Below are 16330 nucleotides of genomic sequence, written 5' to 3'. Positions count from 1 at the left end.
CTCACTCACTCACCCATTCACCCATTCACCCACTCACTCACCCACTCACCCACTCACCTCACTCACCTACTCACCCATTCACCCACTCACTCACTCAACTCACTCACTCACCCACTCACTCACCCACCCATTCACCCACTCACCTACTCACTGACTCACCCACTCACTCACCCACTCACCCATTCACCCACTCATCTACTTACCCACTCACCCACTCACCTACTCACTCACCCACTCACCCATCACCCACTCACCCACTCAACCACCCACTCACCCACTCACCACTCACCACTCACCCACTCACCCACTCACCCATTCACCCACTCACCCACTCAACCACCCACTCACCCACTCACCTACTCACCCACTCACTCACCCACTCACCCACTCAACCATTCACTCACTCACCCATTCACTCACTCACCCACTCGACAATTCATTCACTCACTCACCCATTCAACAATTCATTCACTCACTCACCCATTCACCCACTCACCCACTCAACCACTCACCCATTCACCCACTCACCCACTCACCCATTCACCCACTCACCCACTCAACCACCCACTCACCCACTCACCTACTCACTCACTCACCGACTCACTCACCCATTCACCCACTCACCCACTCACCCATGCAACCATTCACCCACTCACCCACTCAACCACCCACTCACCCACTCAACCATTCACTCACCCATTCGCCCACTCATCCGCTCACTCACCCACTCACCCACTCAACCATTCACTCACTCACCCATTCACCCACTCACCCACTCAACTACCCACTCACCCACTCACTCACCCATTCACCCACTCACTACCCACTCACCTCACTCACTCACTCACCCATTCACCCACTCACCTACTCACTCATCCACCCACTCACTCACTCATCCACCCACTCACCCACCCACTCACTCACTCTCTCATCCACCCACTCACTCACTCACTCAGTCATTCATTCATTTCGCCTTCAGAGCTTGGGCGCCAGCCATGGGGAGGTGGGATCCCATCTTGCTGGTTCTGTCCTCCTTCCTGCAGCCTGGGAAGCCAGGGTCCACTGAGCCCAGTGGAGTGGCCAGAAGGGCCTCGGTTTGTCTGCCCACAGTGGTGGTCACTAACGTCCCTGGAAGGCGGCACTGTGAGAGGCTGTGAGGGGCTGGTTGGGACATGCAGGAAACGAGAGAAGCCTCGGCTCTGGACGTTGTACCCTGCGTTTGGGGGAGCTTTCCCTTGGGGAGGGCGCTGCACCACCCGAGCTGAATGTGTAGCAGGATGAAGGGCCCAACGTCAGACTGCCCAGAGAAGCTGGTGCCCCAAACCCCACACCAGGGGCCAAGCTGGGTGGGATGAGTGTGCTGCCTGATCCTAATCCTAACCCTATCCCTCCTCTGTTCACAGAGAAGTATGCTCAGCACTGGTGCTCGCAGCTGACCGACGCTGATGGCCCCTTCAGCCGGTGCCATGCTGCCGTGAAGCCGGGCACCTACTACTCGGTAACATCTGCCACCTCTTGGCCCGGTGTGGCTCCAGCCACTGAGCCTCAAGGCTGCCTCCAGGAGGGCTGGGAGGGCACTGGGGGGCTCAGCAGGCAGGACTAACCTTTCTAGGCTGTGATGGGCACCAGGGGCTGGAAGCCAGTCTGTCTGTCCAGCTCCATTCCCCACATCCCCACCCACCCATTCACTCATTCACACATTTACCACTCACCCACACACTCACCCATTCACCTACTCACTCATCCGTTCACCCATTCACTCACCCACTCACCCATTACCCATTTACCCACTCACCCATTCACTCACCCACTCACCCATTCACTCACTCACCCATTCACCCACCCATTCACCCACTCACTCACCTGTTCACCCGTTCACCCCCCCCACTCACTCACCCATTCACTCACTCATTCACTTACTCATTCACTCACTCACCCACTCACCCTTTCACTCACTCACTCATTCATTCACTTATTTCTTCACTGACTCATTCACTCATTTACCCACACACTAATTCCTTCACCTACTCATCTACTTATTCACCTATCCGCTCACTCATTTACTCACTCATTCACGAATTTCTTCACTCATTTACTCACTCACTAATTCCTTCACTTACTCATTCACTCACTCATCCACTCACTCATCCACTTACACATTCCCTCATTCATTCCTTCACTCACTCATTCACTCATTTACTGACTCACTAATTCCTTCACCTGCTCATTCATCCACTCACTCATCCACTCACTCACTCATCCACTCATTACTCATCCACTCACTCATTCCCCCATTCATTCCTTCACTCACTCATTCACTCATTTACTCACTAATTCCTTCACCTACTCATCCACTCACTCACTTATTTCCTCATTCATTCCTTCACTCATTCATTAACCATGTTTATGGCATTTTTCTTGCACCTCCAGCACTACACTAGGCCCAGGGGCTAAACTTTAGGGGTTTGTTGCCCACCTGGCCCCAGGGGCCAAATGGGAATTAGGCCAAGGCTGAGCTGATGCGCTGTGTCTGAGGCAAGCTGGGCATGGCTGGACCTGTTGGGTCACAGAGATGAAGGACCTGGTCCTCCCAGTAACCCCTGCTCTGCACAGTGGTTCTGCTCCATGACATGCCAAGCAATTCTGCTGAGGGGGTGGGATGCCTGTGAGGACTCACGGAGGGGTCGAGGCAGGAAGACCTGGGATGGGAGGACCCTGGCTGCTGGATGTGTGGCCTGCAGGACGTGGGGGGCCACCAGGTGTGGGCTGGGGTCTCTGATGCCCCGATGACCCCCTTCCCCGCAGAACTGCATGTTTGACACCTGTAACTGTGAGTGGAGCGAGGACTGCCTGTGCGCTGCACTGTCATCCTATGTGCACGCCTGTGCCGCCAAGGGCGTGCAGCTCAGCGGCTGGAGGGACAGCGTCTGCAGTGAGTGCCCGCCAAGCCCAGTCCCTTTCCCTCGCTGGGTGGCCGCGGGTCTTGGGGGGCCCCTGGTGTGCACAGGTGCTCTAAGGGCCCCCGTCCTCTGTGCTGGGCTTGAGGGCAAGGAGTGCCCAGGTCAGTGTGGCCTTGGACCTGGCCAAGGAGGGGAGGGGAGGGTAGCTGAGAGGGCTGGGCTCACTCACTGCTGGCTGCCCATCGCCGGGCTTTGTGTCCTGAGAATCCCTCTTCCTGGCATCCCACAGCAAAGCCCATGACCACTTGCCCCAAGTCGATGACCTACCACCACCATGTCAGCACCTGCCAGCCCACCTGCCGCTCCCTGAGCAAGGGGGACATCACCTGCGGTGTTGGCTTCATCCCTTGGATGGCTGTATCCCTCCCGAGGGCACCTTCTGGACGACACGGGCAAGTGTGTGCAGGCCAGCAACTGGCCCTGCTACCACAGGGGCTCCATGATCCCCAGTGGGGAGTCGGTGCACGACAGCGGGGCTGTCTGGTAAGAGCTCCCACTGTGGACTGGGGGGTCCCTGGCACCTCCTGGCCCAGGGTGAGGCTCTGACCACCATCTCCTCACAGCACCTGCACGCATGGGAAGCTGAGCTGCATCAGAGGCCAAGCCCCCACCTCATGTGAGTGCCAGAAAGGAGGCACTGCGGCCCCCAGCCTCCTCATCTCCATAAGAAATCCTGAAAAATGGCTTCAGGGTTAGCCCCACTGCAAGTCAACAGGGCTGGTAGTTGTCGATCAGTTGCTCAGTGTCAGGCATGGTTTGTGCCCTCTAGGCAGCAAGGGGGAAGAAAGGAGGGTGTGGGCGCACACATAACACTCACACACTCATGCCCACTCATGCACACGCTCACACGCCCACTCATGCACACACACCCATTCATGCACACACTCTCACACTCATGCACATGCTCACACACCCACTCATGCACACCCACTCACACCCTCATGCACACACACACCCACTTATGCAACACACACACCCACTCATACACACGCACTCAAACCCACTCATGCATACACACCCACTCATGCACACACTCATACTCATGCACACACTCACACACCCACTCATGCACATGCTCACACACCCACTCATGCACACACACCCACTGATGCACACACACTCATACTCATGCACACGCTCACACACCCACTCATGCACATGCACTCACCCCCACTCATGCACACACACCCACTCATGCACATGCACATGGCACAGACACGTCCTCCCTGAACACACGGTTGAGGTGCTGCAGCAGCCTGTGGCTGGGCCCCCTGACGGCCCCTCCCTCCCCAGTGTGTGCTGCACCCATGGTGTTCTTCGACTGCCGCAATGCCACACCTGGGGATGCAGGGGCCGGCTGTCAGAAGAGCTGCCACACCCTGGACATGACCTGTGTAAGCCCCTGAGGACTCCCCAATGACAGACCCTCCATCCGCCCCTGCCTGCTAAGGGTGCCTGCCCCCAGGGTGGGCAGCGGTGAGCCTCCGACACATGAGGCCATGGGCTGCCCCACGTCCCGGAGGACCCCTGCCCATGCGCTCCTGGACTCCCTGGTCCTGTGGTCCCTCCACTGCGGTTCGGGTGAGCTGTCCCTGGGAGGACCTGGCAGGCCCCGTGCCCTGCCCCATCACTCAGTGGTGTCTGCTGGCCCTGCAGTACAGCCCCCAGTGTGTGCCTGGCTGCGTGTGCCCCGACGGGCTGGTGGCGGATGGCGAGGGCGGCTGCATCACTGCGGAGGACTGCCTCTGCGTGCACAACGAGGCCAGCTACCAGGCCGGCCAGACCATCCGGGTGGGCTGCAACACCTGGTATGCCGGGGGCTGAAAGCCCATGGCGGGTGTCAGGCCCAGGAAACCAGAGGCCCTCCTTAAAGACAGGTGAGCCCCCAGCACAGGGGGCCCGGGAAAACACAAGGCACAGACTCAGGGCTGGACGCCACCAGCAGCCCCAGCCAGGGAGGCCCAGTGGGCACGTGTCTGTGGTGCCAGGTCCCCCTGGGGGTAGGAAGGCTGCACCCAGCCAGGCAGGCACCCCTGTGTGTGCTCTAGCCTGACCCCCAGATGTCCCCCAGCACCTGTGACAGCAGGATGTGGCGGTGCACAGATGACCCCTGCTTGGCCACCTGCACCGTGTCCGGGGAGGGCCACTACCTCACCTTCAACAGGCAGAGCTACAGCTTCAACGGAAACTGCAAGTACACGCTGGTACAGGTGAGCCGGCGTGTTTGGGGTCCTCACGGCGTCCCCCATGGCCCGCAGCTGCTCACTGCCTCTCTGCGGCTGCCCCAGGGTGCACACAAATTGTCCCTGCCTCATCCTTCTTGCGGGAAGAAGGGCAGGGCCTGCCTGGTCCTTGACGGCCTCTGCTTCCCCAGAACCACTGTGGCGGGAAAGACAGCGCCCAGGACTCCTTCCGTGTCGTCACTGAGAATGTCCCCTGCGGCACCACGGGGACCACCTGCTCCAAGGCCATCAAGATCTTCCTGGGGGTGAGCGAGGCCAGGCGGTCGCGTGCCTTGCGGGAGGCTCCCATGGCAGCGTCTGGCCAGGTGGGCTGGGGTTCTCGCTGGGGGCCCTGAGCGACCCCTTGCTGTGCAGGGTTCCGAGCTGAAGCTGAGCCATGGGAAGGTGGAGGTGATCGGGACGGACGAGAGCCAGGAGGTGCCATACACCATCGGGCAGATGGGTATCTACCTGGTGGTGGACACCGACATCGGCCTGGTGCTGCTGTGGGACAAGAAGACCAGCATCTTCATCAACCCCAGCCCCCGAGTTCAAGGTGAGACCACGCCCCTCGTCCAGGCCAGGGCCAGCTGGAAACCTGGAGGTGGGGTGCATGGAACAGGTGGGCAGAGACGAGAGGAACAGAGACATAGAGATGGAAGCGGGGTGGGAAGTGGGGGTGACGGAGCCTTGGCAAGGGCAGCGGTCAGGAGACTCCTTGGCTGGGTGTCAGTGTTCTGGGGCCAGAGCAAAGGCCCGCACCCTGGCGGATTTGCCCGCAGCCTGGACACTGGAAGTCCAGCAGGGCATCCACAGGGCCGAGCTCTTTCAGAAGGCTCTGGGGGCTCCTTTTGGCCCCTTGCATCTGCTGGGGACCCCAGCGCTCCTTGGCTGGATCGCCTTGGCTTGGATCGCCGCCCCGTCTTCACGCGGCCTCCTCCCTGTGACTGGATCTAAGTTTCCATCTGTTATAAGGACACCAGGCATTGGATTCAGGACCCACTCATTACCTCAATCTGCAAGACCCCATCTCCCAGTGAGGTGCCATGCACAGGCGCCGGGGTCAGGACTCAGGCGGGTCCTTCGAGGCCACGTCAGCTCCTTTTCCTCCAGGAGGGGCTTGCGTCTGGCCCCAGCCCTCGGTGCTCAGCTGCACTGCCTGGGGCCTCCCCAGGTGTAGCCGGAGGTGGGAAGGAGGAAGCAGCACCTGTGGTCGCTGTTGGCCACCTGGGTGGGAGGAGGCGGCTACAGGGTAGGGTGACCCTGGGTAGGAGGAGGTGGCCTCAGGGCAGGGGGGCCCTGGGTGGGGGGAGGCGGCCGCAGGGCAGGGTGACCCTGGGTGGGAGGAGGTGGCTGCAGGGCAGGGCGACCCTGGGTGGGAGGAGGCGGCCAGGGGGCAGGGGGGCCCTGGGTGGGGGGAGGCGGCCGCGGGGCAGGGTGACTCTGGGTAGGAGGAGGCCGCCGCAGGGCAGGGGGCCCTGGGTTGAGGGGAGGTGGCTGCGGGGCACGGGGGCTCTGGCCTTCTGGGTTTGCTGCACCCACCTGCACCTCTCCCGGTGCCTCTGCAGGGCAGGGTCTGTGGCCTGTGTGGGAACTTCGACGACATCGCCGTCAATGACTTTGCCACACGGAGCTGGTCCGTGGTGGGGGACATGCTGGAGTTCGGGAACAGCTGGAAGCTCTCCCCTTCCTGCCCAGACGCCCTGGAGCCAAAGGACCCCTGCACAGCCAACCCCTTCCGCAAGTCCTGGGCCCAGAAGCAGTGCAGCATCCTCCACGGCCCCACCTTCGCCGCCTGCCACGCACACGTACACTGGCCGGGGGGGCGTTTCTCTGGGCCCAAGGGGGTCATGGTGATCCAAGGAGGCCCCAGAAGGGAGAAGGGAATGGGGGCTGGGGGACAGCTGCCAACCAAGGGTGTGGGCTGCTGGGACTGGCGCTGGTGTGGCCTCGCCTAGAGGGGCTGGGCTTCCAGCTCTGATACCTGTCAGCTGTGGTTTCGGGGCCCTGGGGGATGTTAACCCCGAGGGCTGCCGAGGAAGCCCTGGGACCTGTGGATATCCAGATGGGCCCAGCCGGCCACTTGGGGATGGGCATTCGCCCTCCCTGAGCTCCACTGGAATTCGGCCCCAATCAATGTGCCAGCATGGGCCCGGTCCCCAAGAGCCCACGGGGTGGGTGGGGGGTCCCTGGAACCTAAAGCCCCATCTCCCTCAGGTGGAGTCGGCCAGGTACTATGAGGCCTGTGTGAACGACGTGTGTGCCTGCGACTCAGGGGGTGACTGCGAGTGTTTCTGCACGGCCGTGGCCACCTATGCCCAGGCCTGTCATGAAGTGGGCCTGTGTGTGTCCTGGCGGACCCCGAGCATCTGCCGTGAGTGCGAGTGGGTGCCTGGGGCAGAACAGGAAGCGCCAGCAGGGTGTGCCCCACCACACTCGCCGCTGATGCGTGGGGGCGGGGGGTGGGGTGGGGAAGATTTCCAAATAAACAGAAACACCTGGGCCCAGAGAGGAGGGCGTGGCTGACGGAGGGGTCGCTGGCATGGTAGAATGTTCTGGGCAGAGGGGTCAGCAGAGCTGCCCAGCTCTAGCCCACTCAGAGCCTTGCCGGGAACGGGCACTGCTGGAGCTGCTCTGACTGGAGACCCCACTCTGGTGGCAGCCTCCGTGGCACCCTGATAATTGGGGGGTCCCGATCTGGCCCACCCTCCCCTGTCCCCATCTTGCGATGGCCAGGAGGTGCAGGGGAGGGAAGCGGCTTTAGAGCAGCCCTGGGGTGCGGGGCCTCTGCGAGTGAGTGCCTGGGGCCCCACCGAGCCTGCAGCTCTGTTCTGTTCCTTCCTCCCTGCAGCTCTGTTCTGCGACTACTACAACCCTGAAGGCCAGTGCGAGTGGCACTACCAGCCCTGTGGGGCACCCTGCCTGCGGACCTGCCAGAACCCCCGCGGAGACTGCCTGCGGGACGTCCGGGGCCTGGAAGGTGGGCTGGGGCCGGCCGGGAGGGGTGGCCTGGGCTCCGCCGCCTGTGGCCTTCTCCTGATCCCTCGAGGAGCCTCTGTGGCCCCAGCTTCCAGCACATTCCGGTGCTGTCCACGAGGCCCATTGCTTGGGGGCTGGGCGGAGCCCTCCGGAGCGAGGAGGACGACACTTGGTCTGGTTGTGACTCTGGCCTCTCTGGCCCACAGGCTGCTACCCCAAGTGCCCACCAGAGGCTCCCATCTTTGATGAGGACAAGATGCAGTGTGTGGCTACCTGCCCGACCCCGCCTCTGCCACCACGGTGCCATGTCCATGGGAAGTCCTACCAGCCAGGCACAGTGGTGCCTTCGGACAAGAACTGCCAGTCCTGGTGAGTCCTTTGGGGGGAGGAATGTGGAGCCTGCAGCATGCAGGGGAATTTGGCCACGGCCTGGGCTTTGGGTGGGGCTGGGAGCGGCAGGGCTGGGGACCTCCCTGTTACTGGAGTTGAAGCTGTGGGTCCTGTCCTGGCCCAGGTGTCTATGACATAAGCTTTTCAGGGACCAGCACCCCCATGTCCTGAGTCACAGAGGCGGGACTGGGTGTAGGACTCCTCTGGGCAGAAAACCAGCACAACCTCTGGGGAGCAGGCTCGAGGGGCTCATGGGGCAGCAGGGGAAAGCTGGGCCGAGATGGAGCCCCAGGGTCCCTGTTAAAATCACCCCTGGAAAGTAATGGCTCCACTCTGGCACCCACCTCCCCTGGCACCTGACTGGAGGGGCCCCACGAGGGAGGGACCTTGGGCTGACCCTGGAGAGACAACTGCTGGGACCCAGGTGGGGCCAGCCACCTGTCCCCCAGTCCGGGGGTACAATGCAGTGCCCAGGGAACTCCACCCCTGTTGGAGCTGCTCCCTGCCCGCCATTGGTAGCATGGGATACCCGTGGAAGGCACACGGCTGCCCCCACGCATCGGCCTGCCCTTCCTCCTTGTCTCCAGCCTCTGTACCGAGTGCGGCGTGGAGTGCACCTACAAAGCTGAGGGTGAGCAGCCCGCAGCCCCTGGGGCTGGAGTCTGGGGTTCTCTGTCTGTGCCCAGCCTCTGACGGGCCTGGCCCTTCTGTCCCCACAGCCTGTGTCTGCACCTACGATGGACGGCACTTCCACCCAGGGGACGTCATCTACCACACGACAGACGGCACGGGTGGCTGCATCTCCGCCCGCTGCGGGGCCAATGGCACCATTGAGAGGACGGTCTACCCCTGCAGCCCCACCACCCCCGTCCCCTCAACCACCTTCTCCTTCTCCACACCCCCGCTGGGTAAGGCAAATGCGGCCGAGGAGCCCCGGGGTGAGCCCCTCCCACTGCCTGGCACAGCTGCCCTTGCTGGATGCTGAGGTCACAGCAGCTCTGGGCATGGGCGGCAGCCCCTGAGGATCAGGAAGGGACCGAGGAGCAGGGAGTCGGGCTCGGGGATTACCTGCTGTTTCCCCGCCAGCCACCTGCAGTGGGGAGGGCCTGGCCTCCAAGTCACCCCGGCAGGCCTGGCGTCCAAGTCCTGCCCTCAGCAGTCCCCGGGCCTGGCCTCATGGGGGTGTCAGGGGTCTGGCAGCCCAGGCTGGCCCCAGGGATGCACGGCTGCCACTTGCCTCACACTGCTCAGGGCTCAGGTACCCCCGTGTCCTCGCCCTCTCCTGGGGGATGTCTCAGGGCCCAAGGCATCATCTGAGCTTCTCTGAGAGTAGAAAGCTCTGGAACTCTGGTGTTCTGGGACACAGATGTGTGGACCCTGCTCAGGGCATGGCCTGGGAGCCACTTCCCTAAAACTCAAGTCAGTTCGCCTGGCTCTTCAGCACCTGTGCCGCTCATGTGGGTTCTGAGCAGGGACCGTGGGTGGGGACAGGCAGACAGGCCCACTGGCACAGCCCCAGACCGCTGACAGGGCTGCAGGGAGGGGCGGGGTCGGCCCCCAAGTGCCGGCCCCTCATGCTCAGCTGCCTTCTCTTCTACCCACAGTCATGAGCTCCAGGCACGCCCCCAGCCCTGGCCCGAGCAGCGCGCACACAGGCCCTCCGAGCAGCGCCTGGCCCACCACAGCAGGCACTTCTCCCAGGACAAGGCCGCCCACAGCCTCCGCCTCGCTGCCGCCGGTCTGTGGGGAAAAGTGCCTTTGGTCGCCATGGATGGACCTCAGCCGCCCTGGACGGGGCAAGGACAGCGGTGACTTCAACACACTGGAGAACCTCCACGCCCATGGGTACCGGGTGTGCGAATCACCCAGGTCAGTGGAGTGCTGAGCCGAGGATGCCCCCTGAGTGCTGCTCCGAGTCCTGGGGCAGCGTGTGCAGTGCAGCGCGGACGTGGGGCTGACCTGTTGTAACAGGGAGCAGGCATCAGGGCTCTGCTACAACTACCAGATCAGGGTCCTGTGCTGCACGCCCCTAGCCTGCTCCACCTCTAGCAGTCCAGCCCAGACCACTCCTCCAACAACCTCCAAGACCACTGAAACCCGGGCCTCAGCCTCCTCAGCCCCCAGTAGCACACCTGGCCCCGTGGCTGTCTCTACAGCCAGGACAACACCTGCCCCAGGTACCGCTACATCTGTCAAAAAAACTTTCTCAACTCCCAGCCCTCCGCCAGTGCTGGCAACATCAACATCATCCATGTCGACCACGGCCCCAGGGACCTCCGTGGTCTCCAGCAAGCCCACCCCCACCGAGCCCAGCACATCCTCCTGCCTACAGAAGCTTTGCACCTGGACCGAGTGGATCGATGGCAGCTACCCTGCTCCTGGAATAAATGGTGGAGATTTTGACACATTTCAAAATTTGAGAGACGAAGGATACACATTCTGTGAAAGTCCTCGAAGCGTGCAGTGCCGGGCAGAGAGCTTCCCTAACACGCCATTGGCAGACCTGGGGTAGGACGTCATCTGCAGCCGCACGGAGGGACTGATTTGCCTGAACAAGAACCAGCTCCCACCCATCTGCTATGACTATGAGATCCGCATCCAGTGTTGTGAGACGGTGAACGTGTGCAGAGACGGCACCAGACCGCCAAAGACCGTCGCAACGACACGGCCGACTCCACACCCAACCGGAGCTCAGACCCTGACCACCTTCACCAGACACATGCCCTCGGCCTCCACAGAGCAACCCACGGCCACCTCCAGGGGCAGGACCACAGCAACCAGCGTCACACAGGGCACCCACACCAGACCAGTCTCCAGAGACTGTCATCCCCGGTGCACCTGGACAAAGTGGTTCGACGTGGACTTCCCATCCCCTGGACCCCACGGTGGAGACAAGGAAACCTACAACAACATCATCAGGAGTGGGGAAAAAATCTGCCACCGACCTGAGGAGATCACCAGGCTCCAGTGCCGAGTCGAGAGCCACCCGGAGGTGAGCATCGAAGACCTGGGCCAGGTGGTGTAGTGCAGCCGCAAAGAGGGCCTGGTGTGCCGCAACCAGGACCAGCAGGGACCCTTCAAGATGTGCCTCAACTATGAGGTGCACGTGCTCTGCTGCAAGACCCCCAGAGGCTGCCCGGTGACCTCCACACCTGTGACAGCTCCTAGCACCCCAAGTGGGAGAACCACCAGCCCAACTCAGAGCACCTCCTCTTGGCAGAAATCCAGGACAACCACTTTGGTGACAACCAACACAACCTCCACTCCACAGACCAGTACAACCTATGCCCATACAACCAGCACAACCTCTGCTCCTACAGCCAGAACAACCTCTGCCCCAACAACCAGCACAACCTCTGCCCCAACAACCAGCACAATCTCTGGTCCTGAAACTACTCCCAGCCCTGTTCCTACCACCAGCACAACCTCTGCCCCTACAACCAGCACCAGCTCTGCTCCTACAGGCAGCACAACCTCCGGTCCTGGAACTACTTCCAGCCCTGTTCCCACCACCAGCACAACCTCTGCCCCTGCAAACAGCACCAGCTCTGCTCCTACAAGCAGCACAACCTCCGATCCTGGAACTACTTCCAGCCCTGTTCCCACCACCAGCACAACCTTTGCTCCTACAACCAGCACAACCTCTGCCCCTACAAGCAGCACAACCTCTGCCACTACAACCAGCAGAATCTCTGGTCCTGAAACTACTCCCAGCCCTGTTCCTACCACCAGCACAACCTCTGCTGCTACAACAAGCACAATCTCTGCTCCTACAACGAGCACAACTTCTGGTTCTGGAACTACTCCCAGCCCTGTTCCACCACCAGCACAATCTCTGCTCCTACAGCCAGCACAACCTCTGCCCCTACAACCAGCACAACCTCAGCTCCTACAATCAGCACAACCTCTGCTCCTACAACCAGCACAACCTCTGCTACTACAACCAGCACAACCTCTACCCTACAAGCAGCACAACCTCCACTCCACAACCAGCACAACCTCAGCTCCTACAACCAGCACAACTTCTGGTCCTGAACACCCCAAGCTCTGTTCCCCACCAGCACAACCTCTGCCCCTACAACAAGAACACTTCTGCTCCTAAAGCAGCACAACCTCTGCTGCTACAATCAGCACAATCTCTGGTCCTGAACTACTCCAGCCTGTCCTACCACCAGCACAACCTCTGCCCTACAACCAGCACCAGCTCTGCTCCTACAACCAGCACAACCCCTGGTGCTGGAACTACTCCCAGCCCTGTTCCTACCACCAGCACAACCTCTCCTCCTACAACCAGCACCAGCTCTGCTCCTACAGCAGCACGACCTCCAGTCCTGAACTACTATTAGCCCCGTTCCCACCACCAGCTCACCTCTGCCCTACAACCAGCACACCTCTGCCCCTATAGCAGCACAACCTCTGCCACACAATCAGCAGAATCTCTGTCCTGAAACTACTCCCAGCCCTGTTCCTACCACCAGCACAACTTCTGCTTCTACAACCAGCACCAGCTCTGCTCCTACAAGCAGCACAACCTCTGTCCTGGAACTACTACTAGCCCCATTCCCACCACCAGCACAACCTCTGCTCCTACAGCCAGCACAACCTCTGCCCCATAAGCAGCACAACCTCTGCCACTACAATCAGCAGAATCTCTGGTCCTGGAACTACTCCCAGCTCTGTTCCTACCACCAGCACAACCTCTGCTTCTACAACCAGCACAGCTCTGTTCCTACAACCAGCACAACTTCTGTTCCTACAACCAGCACAACTTCTGTTCCTGAACTACCCCCCTGCCCACCAGCAACCTCTGCTTCACACCCCACCCTCCCCACCAGCACAATCTGCCCCACACCAGCACAACCCTGCCTCCCTACCCCAGAGCCCAGCCCCCCCACATCTCTGCCCACCCACACCCCACACACCGCACAACCCTGCTACCCCACAACCCTACTACAACCAGCCCCCTACAACCAGCACAACCTTGTCTCCTATAACCAGCACAACCTCTGCTACTATAACCAGCACAACTTCTGCCCCTATAAGCAGCACAACCTCGGCTCCTACCACCAGCTCAACCTCTGCTCCTACAAGCAGTACAACCTCTGCACCTACAACCAACACAACCTCTGCCCCTACAACAAGCAGGACCTTGGCTCCTACACACAGAACGACCTCTGGTCCTACAACCAGTGCAGCCTCGGCTCTTACAACCAGCACTTCCTCGGCTCCTACAACCAGCACAACCTCTGCCCCTACAAGCAGCACAACCTCGGCTCCAACAACCAGCACAATCTCTGCTCCAACAACCAGCACAACCTCTGCTCCTACAACCAGCACAATCTCTGCCCCTACAACCAGCACAATCTCTTCCCCTACAACCAGCACAACCTCTGCTACTATAGCCAGCACAACCTCTCCCCCTACAAGCAGTACAACCTCCACTCCACAGACCAGCAAAACCTCAGCTGCTATAAGCAGCACAGCCTCCAGTTCTGGAACTACTCCCAGCCCTGTTACCACCACCAGCACAGCTTCTGTTTCAAAGACCAGCACAAGCCATGTTTCTGTATCCAAGACAACCCACCCTCAACCAGTCACCAGAGACTGTCATCCCTGGTGCACCTGGACCAAGTGGTTTGACGTGGACTTCCCATCCCCTGGACCCCATGGCGGGGACAAGGAAACCTACAACAACATCATCAGGAGTGGGGAAAAAATCTGCCACCGACCTGAGGAGATCACCAGGCTCCAGTGCCGAGCCGAGAGCCACCCAGAGGTGAGCATCGAACAACTGGGCCAGGTGGTGCAGTGCAGCCGCAAAGAGGGTCTGGTGTGCCGCAGCCAGGACCAGCAGGGACCCTTCAAGATGTGCCTCAACTACGAAGTGCACATACTCTGCTGTGAGACCCCCAAAGGCTGCCCTGTGACCTCCACACCTGTGACAGCTCCTAGCACCCCAAGTGGGAGAGCCACCAGCCCAACTCAGAGCACTTCCTCTTGGCAGAAATCCAGGACAACCATTTTGGTGACAACCAGCACAACCTCCACTCCACAGACCAGCACCCTGCCCTACAACCACACGACCTGCCCAACCAGCACAACCTCAGCCCCAACAACCAGCACAACCTCGCCTCCTATAACCAGCACAACCTCTCCCCCTACAACCAGCACAACCTCTGCCCCTACAACCAGCACAACCTCGGCCCCAACAACCAGCACAACCTTGGCTCCTATAACCAGCGCCACCTCTGCCCTGACAGGCAGCACAATCTCTGCCCCTACAACCAGCACAATTTCTGGTCCTGAAACTACTCCCAGCCCTGTTGCTACGACCAGAACCACCTCTGCTCCTATCACCAGCACAACCTCTGCCTCTACAACCAGCACAACCTCTGGTCCTGGAACTACTCCAAGCCATGTTCCCAGCACCAGCACAACCTCTGCTCCTACCACAAGCACAACCTCTGCTGCTACAACCAGCACAACCTCTGCCTCTACAACCAGCACAACCTCTGGTCCTGGAACTACTCCAAGCTGTGTTCCCAGCACCAGCACAACCTCTGCTCCTACCACAAGCACAACTTCTGCTCCTACAACCAGCACAACCTCTAGTCCTGAAACTACTCCAAGCCCTGTTCCCAGCACCAGGACAACCTCTGCTGCTACAACCAGCACAACCTCTGCCCCTACAACCAGCACAACCTCTGGTCCTGGAACTACTCCCAGCCCTGTTCCCCCCACCAGCACAACCTCTGCTTCTACAACCAGCACAACCTCTGCCCCTACAACCAGCACAACCTCTGCTCCTACAACCGGAACAACCTCTGCTCCTACAAGCAGCACAATCTCCACTCCACAGACCAGCACAACTTCTGCCCCTACAACCAGCACAGCCTCTGGTCCTGGAACTACTCCCAGCCCTGTTCCCTCCACCAGCACAACCTCTGTTTCAAAGACCAGCACAAGCCATCTTTCTGTATCCAAGACAACCCACTCTCAACCAGTCACCAGTGACTGTCATCCCCAGTGCACCTGGACCAAGTGGTTCGATGTGGACTTCCCATCCCCTGGACCCCATGGCGGAGACAAGGAAACCTACAACAACATCATCAGGAGTGGGGAAAAAATCTGCCGCTGACCTGAGGAGATCACCAGGCTCCAGTGCCGAGCCGAGAGCCATCTGGAGGTGAACATCGAACACCTGGGCCAGGTGGTGCAGTGCAGCCACGAAGAGGGCCTGGTGTGCCGGAACCAGGACCAGCAGGGACCCTTCAAGATGTGCCTCGATTACGAGGTGCGCATGCTCTGCTGCAAGACCCCCAGAGGCTGCCCGGTGACCTCTGTGACCCCATATGGGACTTCTCCTACCAATGCCCTGTATCCTTCCCTGTCTACCTCCGTGGCATCCACCTCCATGGCATCCCGCTCCATGGCATCCAGCTCTGTGGCATCCAGCTCCATGGCATCCAGCTCTGTGGCATCCAGCTCCGTGGCTTACTCCACCCAAACCTGCTTCTGCAACATAGCCAACCGGCTCTACCCTGCGGGTTCGTGAGTGTTTCTGGTGCAATTGTTTCTGAGCTCACCCTGGTCAGTTTTTCATCCAGAAACGCCAAGCTGTGATGGAGATGAGAGGAGTCTCTGCTCTTTGTGGCACAGGCTCATTGTCACAGAGTGGCTGCTGGCATTCTCTGAAATTTTTTCCCATTACGCAGGTGGTAGAAAGTGCCTCTGTGGCTCACTGAGAGGTTTTTGCTTCTTTGTGCAGGACTCCACTAA

At 60.2% G+C, this 16330-nt stretch overlaps 1 protein-coding gene across 1 annotated transcript in view; it reads left to right on the top strand.

Moving 5' to 3' along the window:
- The window catches only part of LOC100603077 (mucin-5AC), a 51825-nt gene that overhangs the window by 10745 nt on the left and 24750 nt on the right, over nucleotides 1-16330 (top strand). Inside the window, 24 exon segments of the mRNA XM_030810054.1 lie at nucleotides 1404-1498; nucleotides 2806-2932; nucleotides 3190-3306; nucleotides 3309-3338; nucleotides 3341-3443; nucleotides 3524-3576; nucleotides 4254-4354; nucleotides 4617-4768; nucleotides 5032-5170; nucleotides 5335-5448; nucleotides 5558-5731; nucleotides 6751-6990; nucleotides 7400-7556; nucleotides 8034-8162; nucleotides 8368-8530; nucleotides 9139-9182; nucleotides 9271-9459; nucleotides 10156-12362; nucleotides 12365-12534; nucleotides 12536-12696; nucleotides 12699-12734; nucleotides 12737-12878; nucleotides 12880-12955; nucleotides 13512-16098. Coding sequence (XP_030665914.1) covers nucleotides 1404-1498; nucleotides 2806-2932; nucleotides 3190-3306; nucleotides 3309-3338; nucleotides 3341-3443; nucleotides 3524-3576; nucleotides 4254-4354; nucleotides 4617-4768; nucleotides 5032-5170; nucleotides 5335-5448; nucleotides 5558-5731; nucleotides 6751-6990; nucleotides 7400-7556; nucleotides 8034-8162; nucleotides 8368-8530; nucleotides 9139-9182; nucleotides 9271-9459; nucleotides 10156-12362; nucleotides 12365-12534; nucleotides 12536-12696; nucleotides 12699-12734; nucleotides 12737-12878; nucleotides 12880-12955; nucleotides 13512-16098 — 7506 coding nt within the window.

This window comes from Nomascus leucogenys, chromosome 4 (genome assembly GCF_006542625.1).
Source record: "Nomascus leucogenys isolate Asia chromosome 4, Asia_NLE_v1, whole genome shotgun sequence".
Lineage (NCBI taxonomy): Eukaryota > Metazoa > Chordata > Mammalia > Primates > Hylobatidae > Nomascus > Nomascus leucogenys.
Note: the sequence above shows the minus strand (reverse complement) of the source record. Positions and strands in the feature narration are given on the sequence as shown.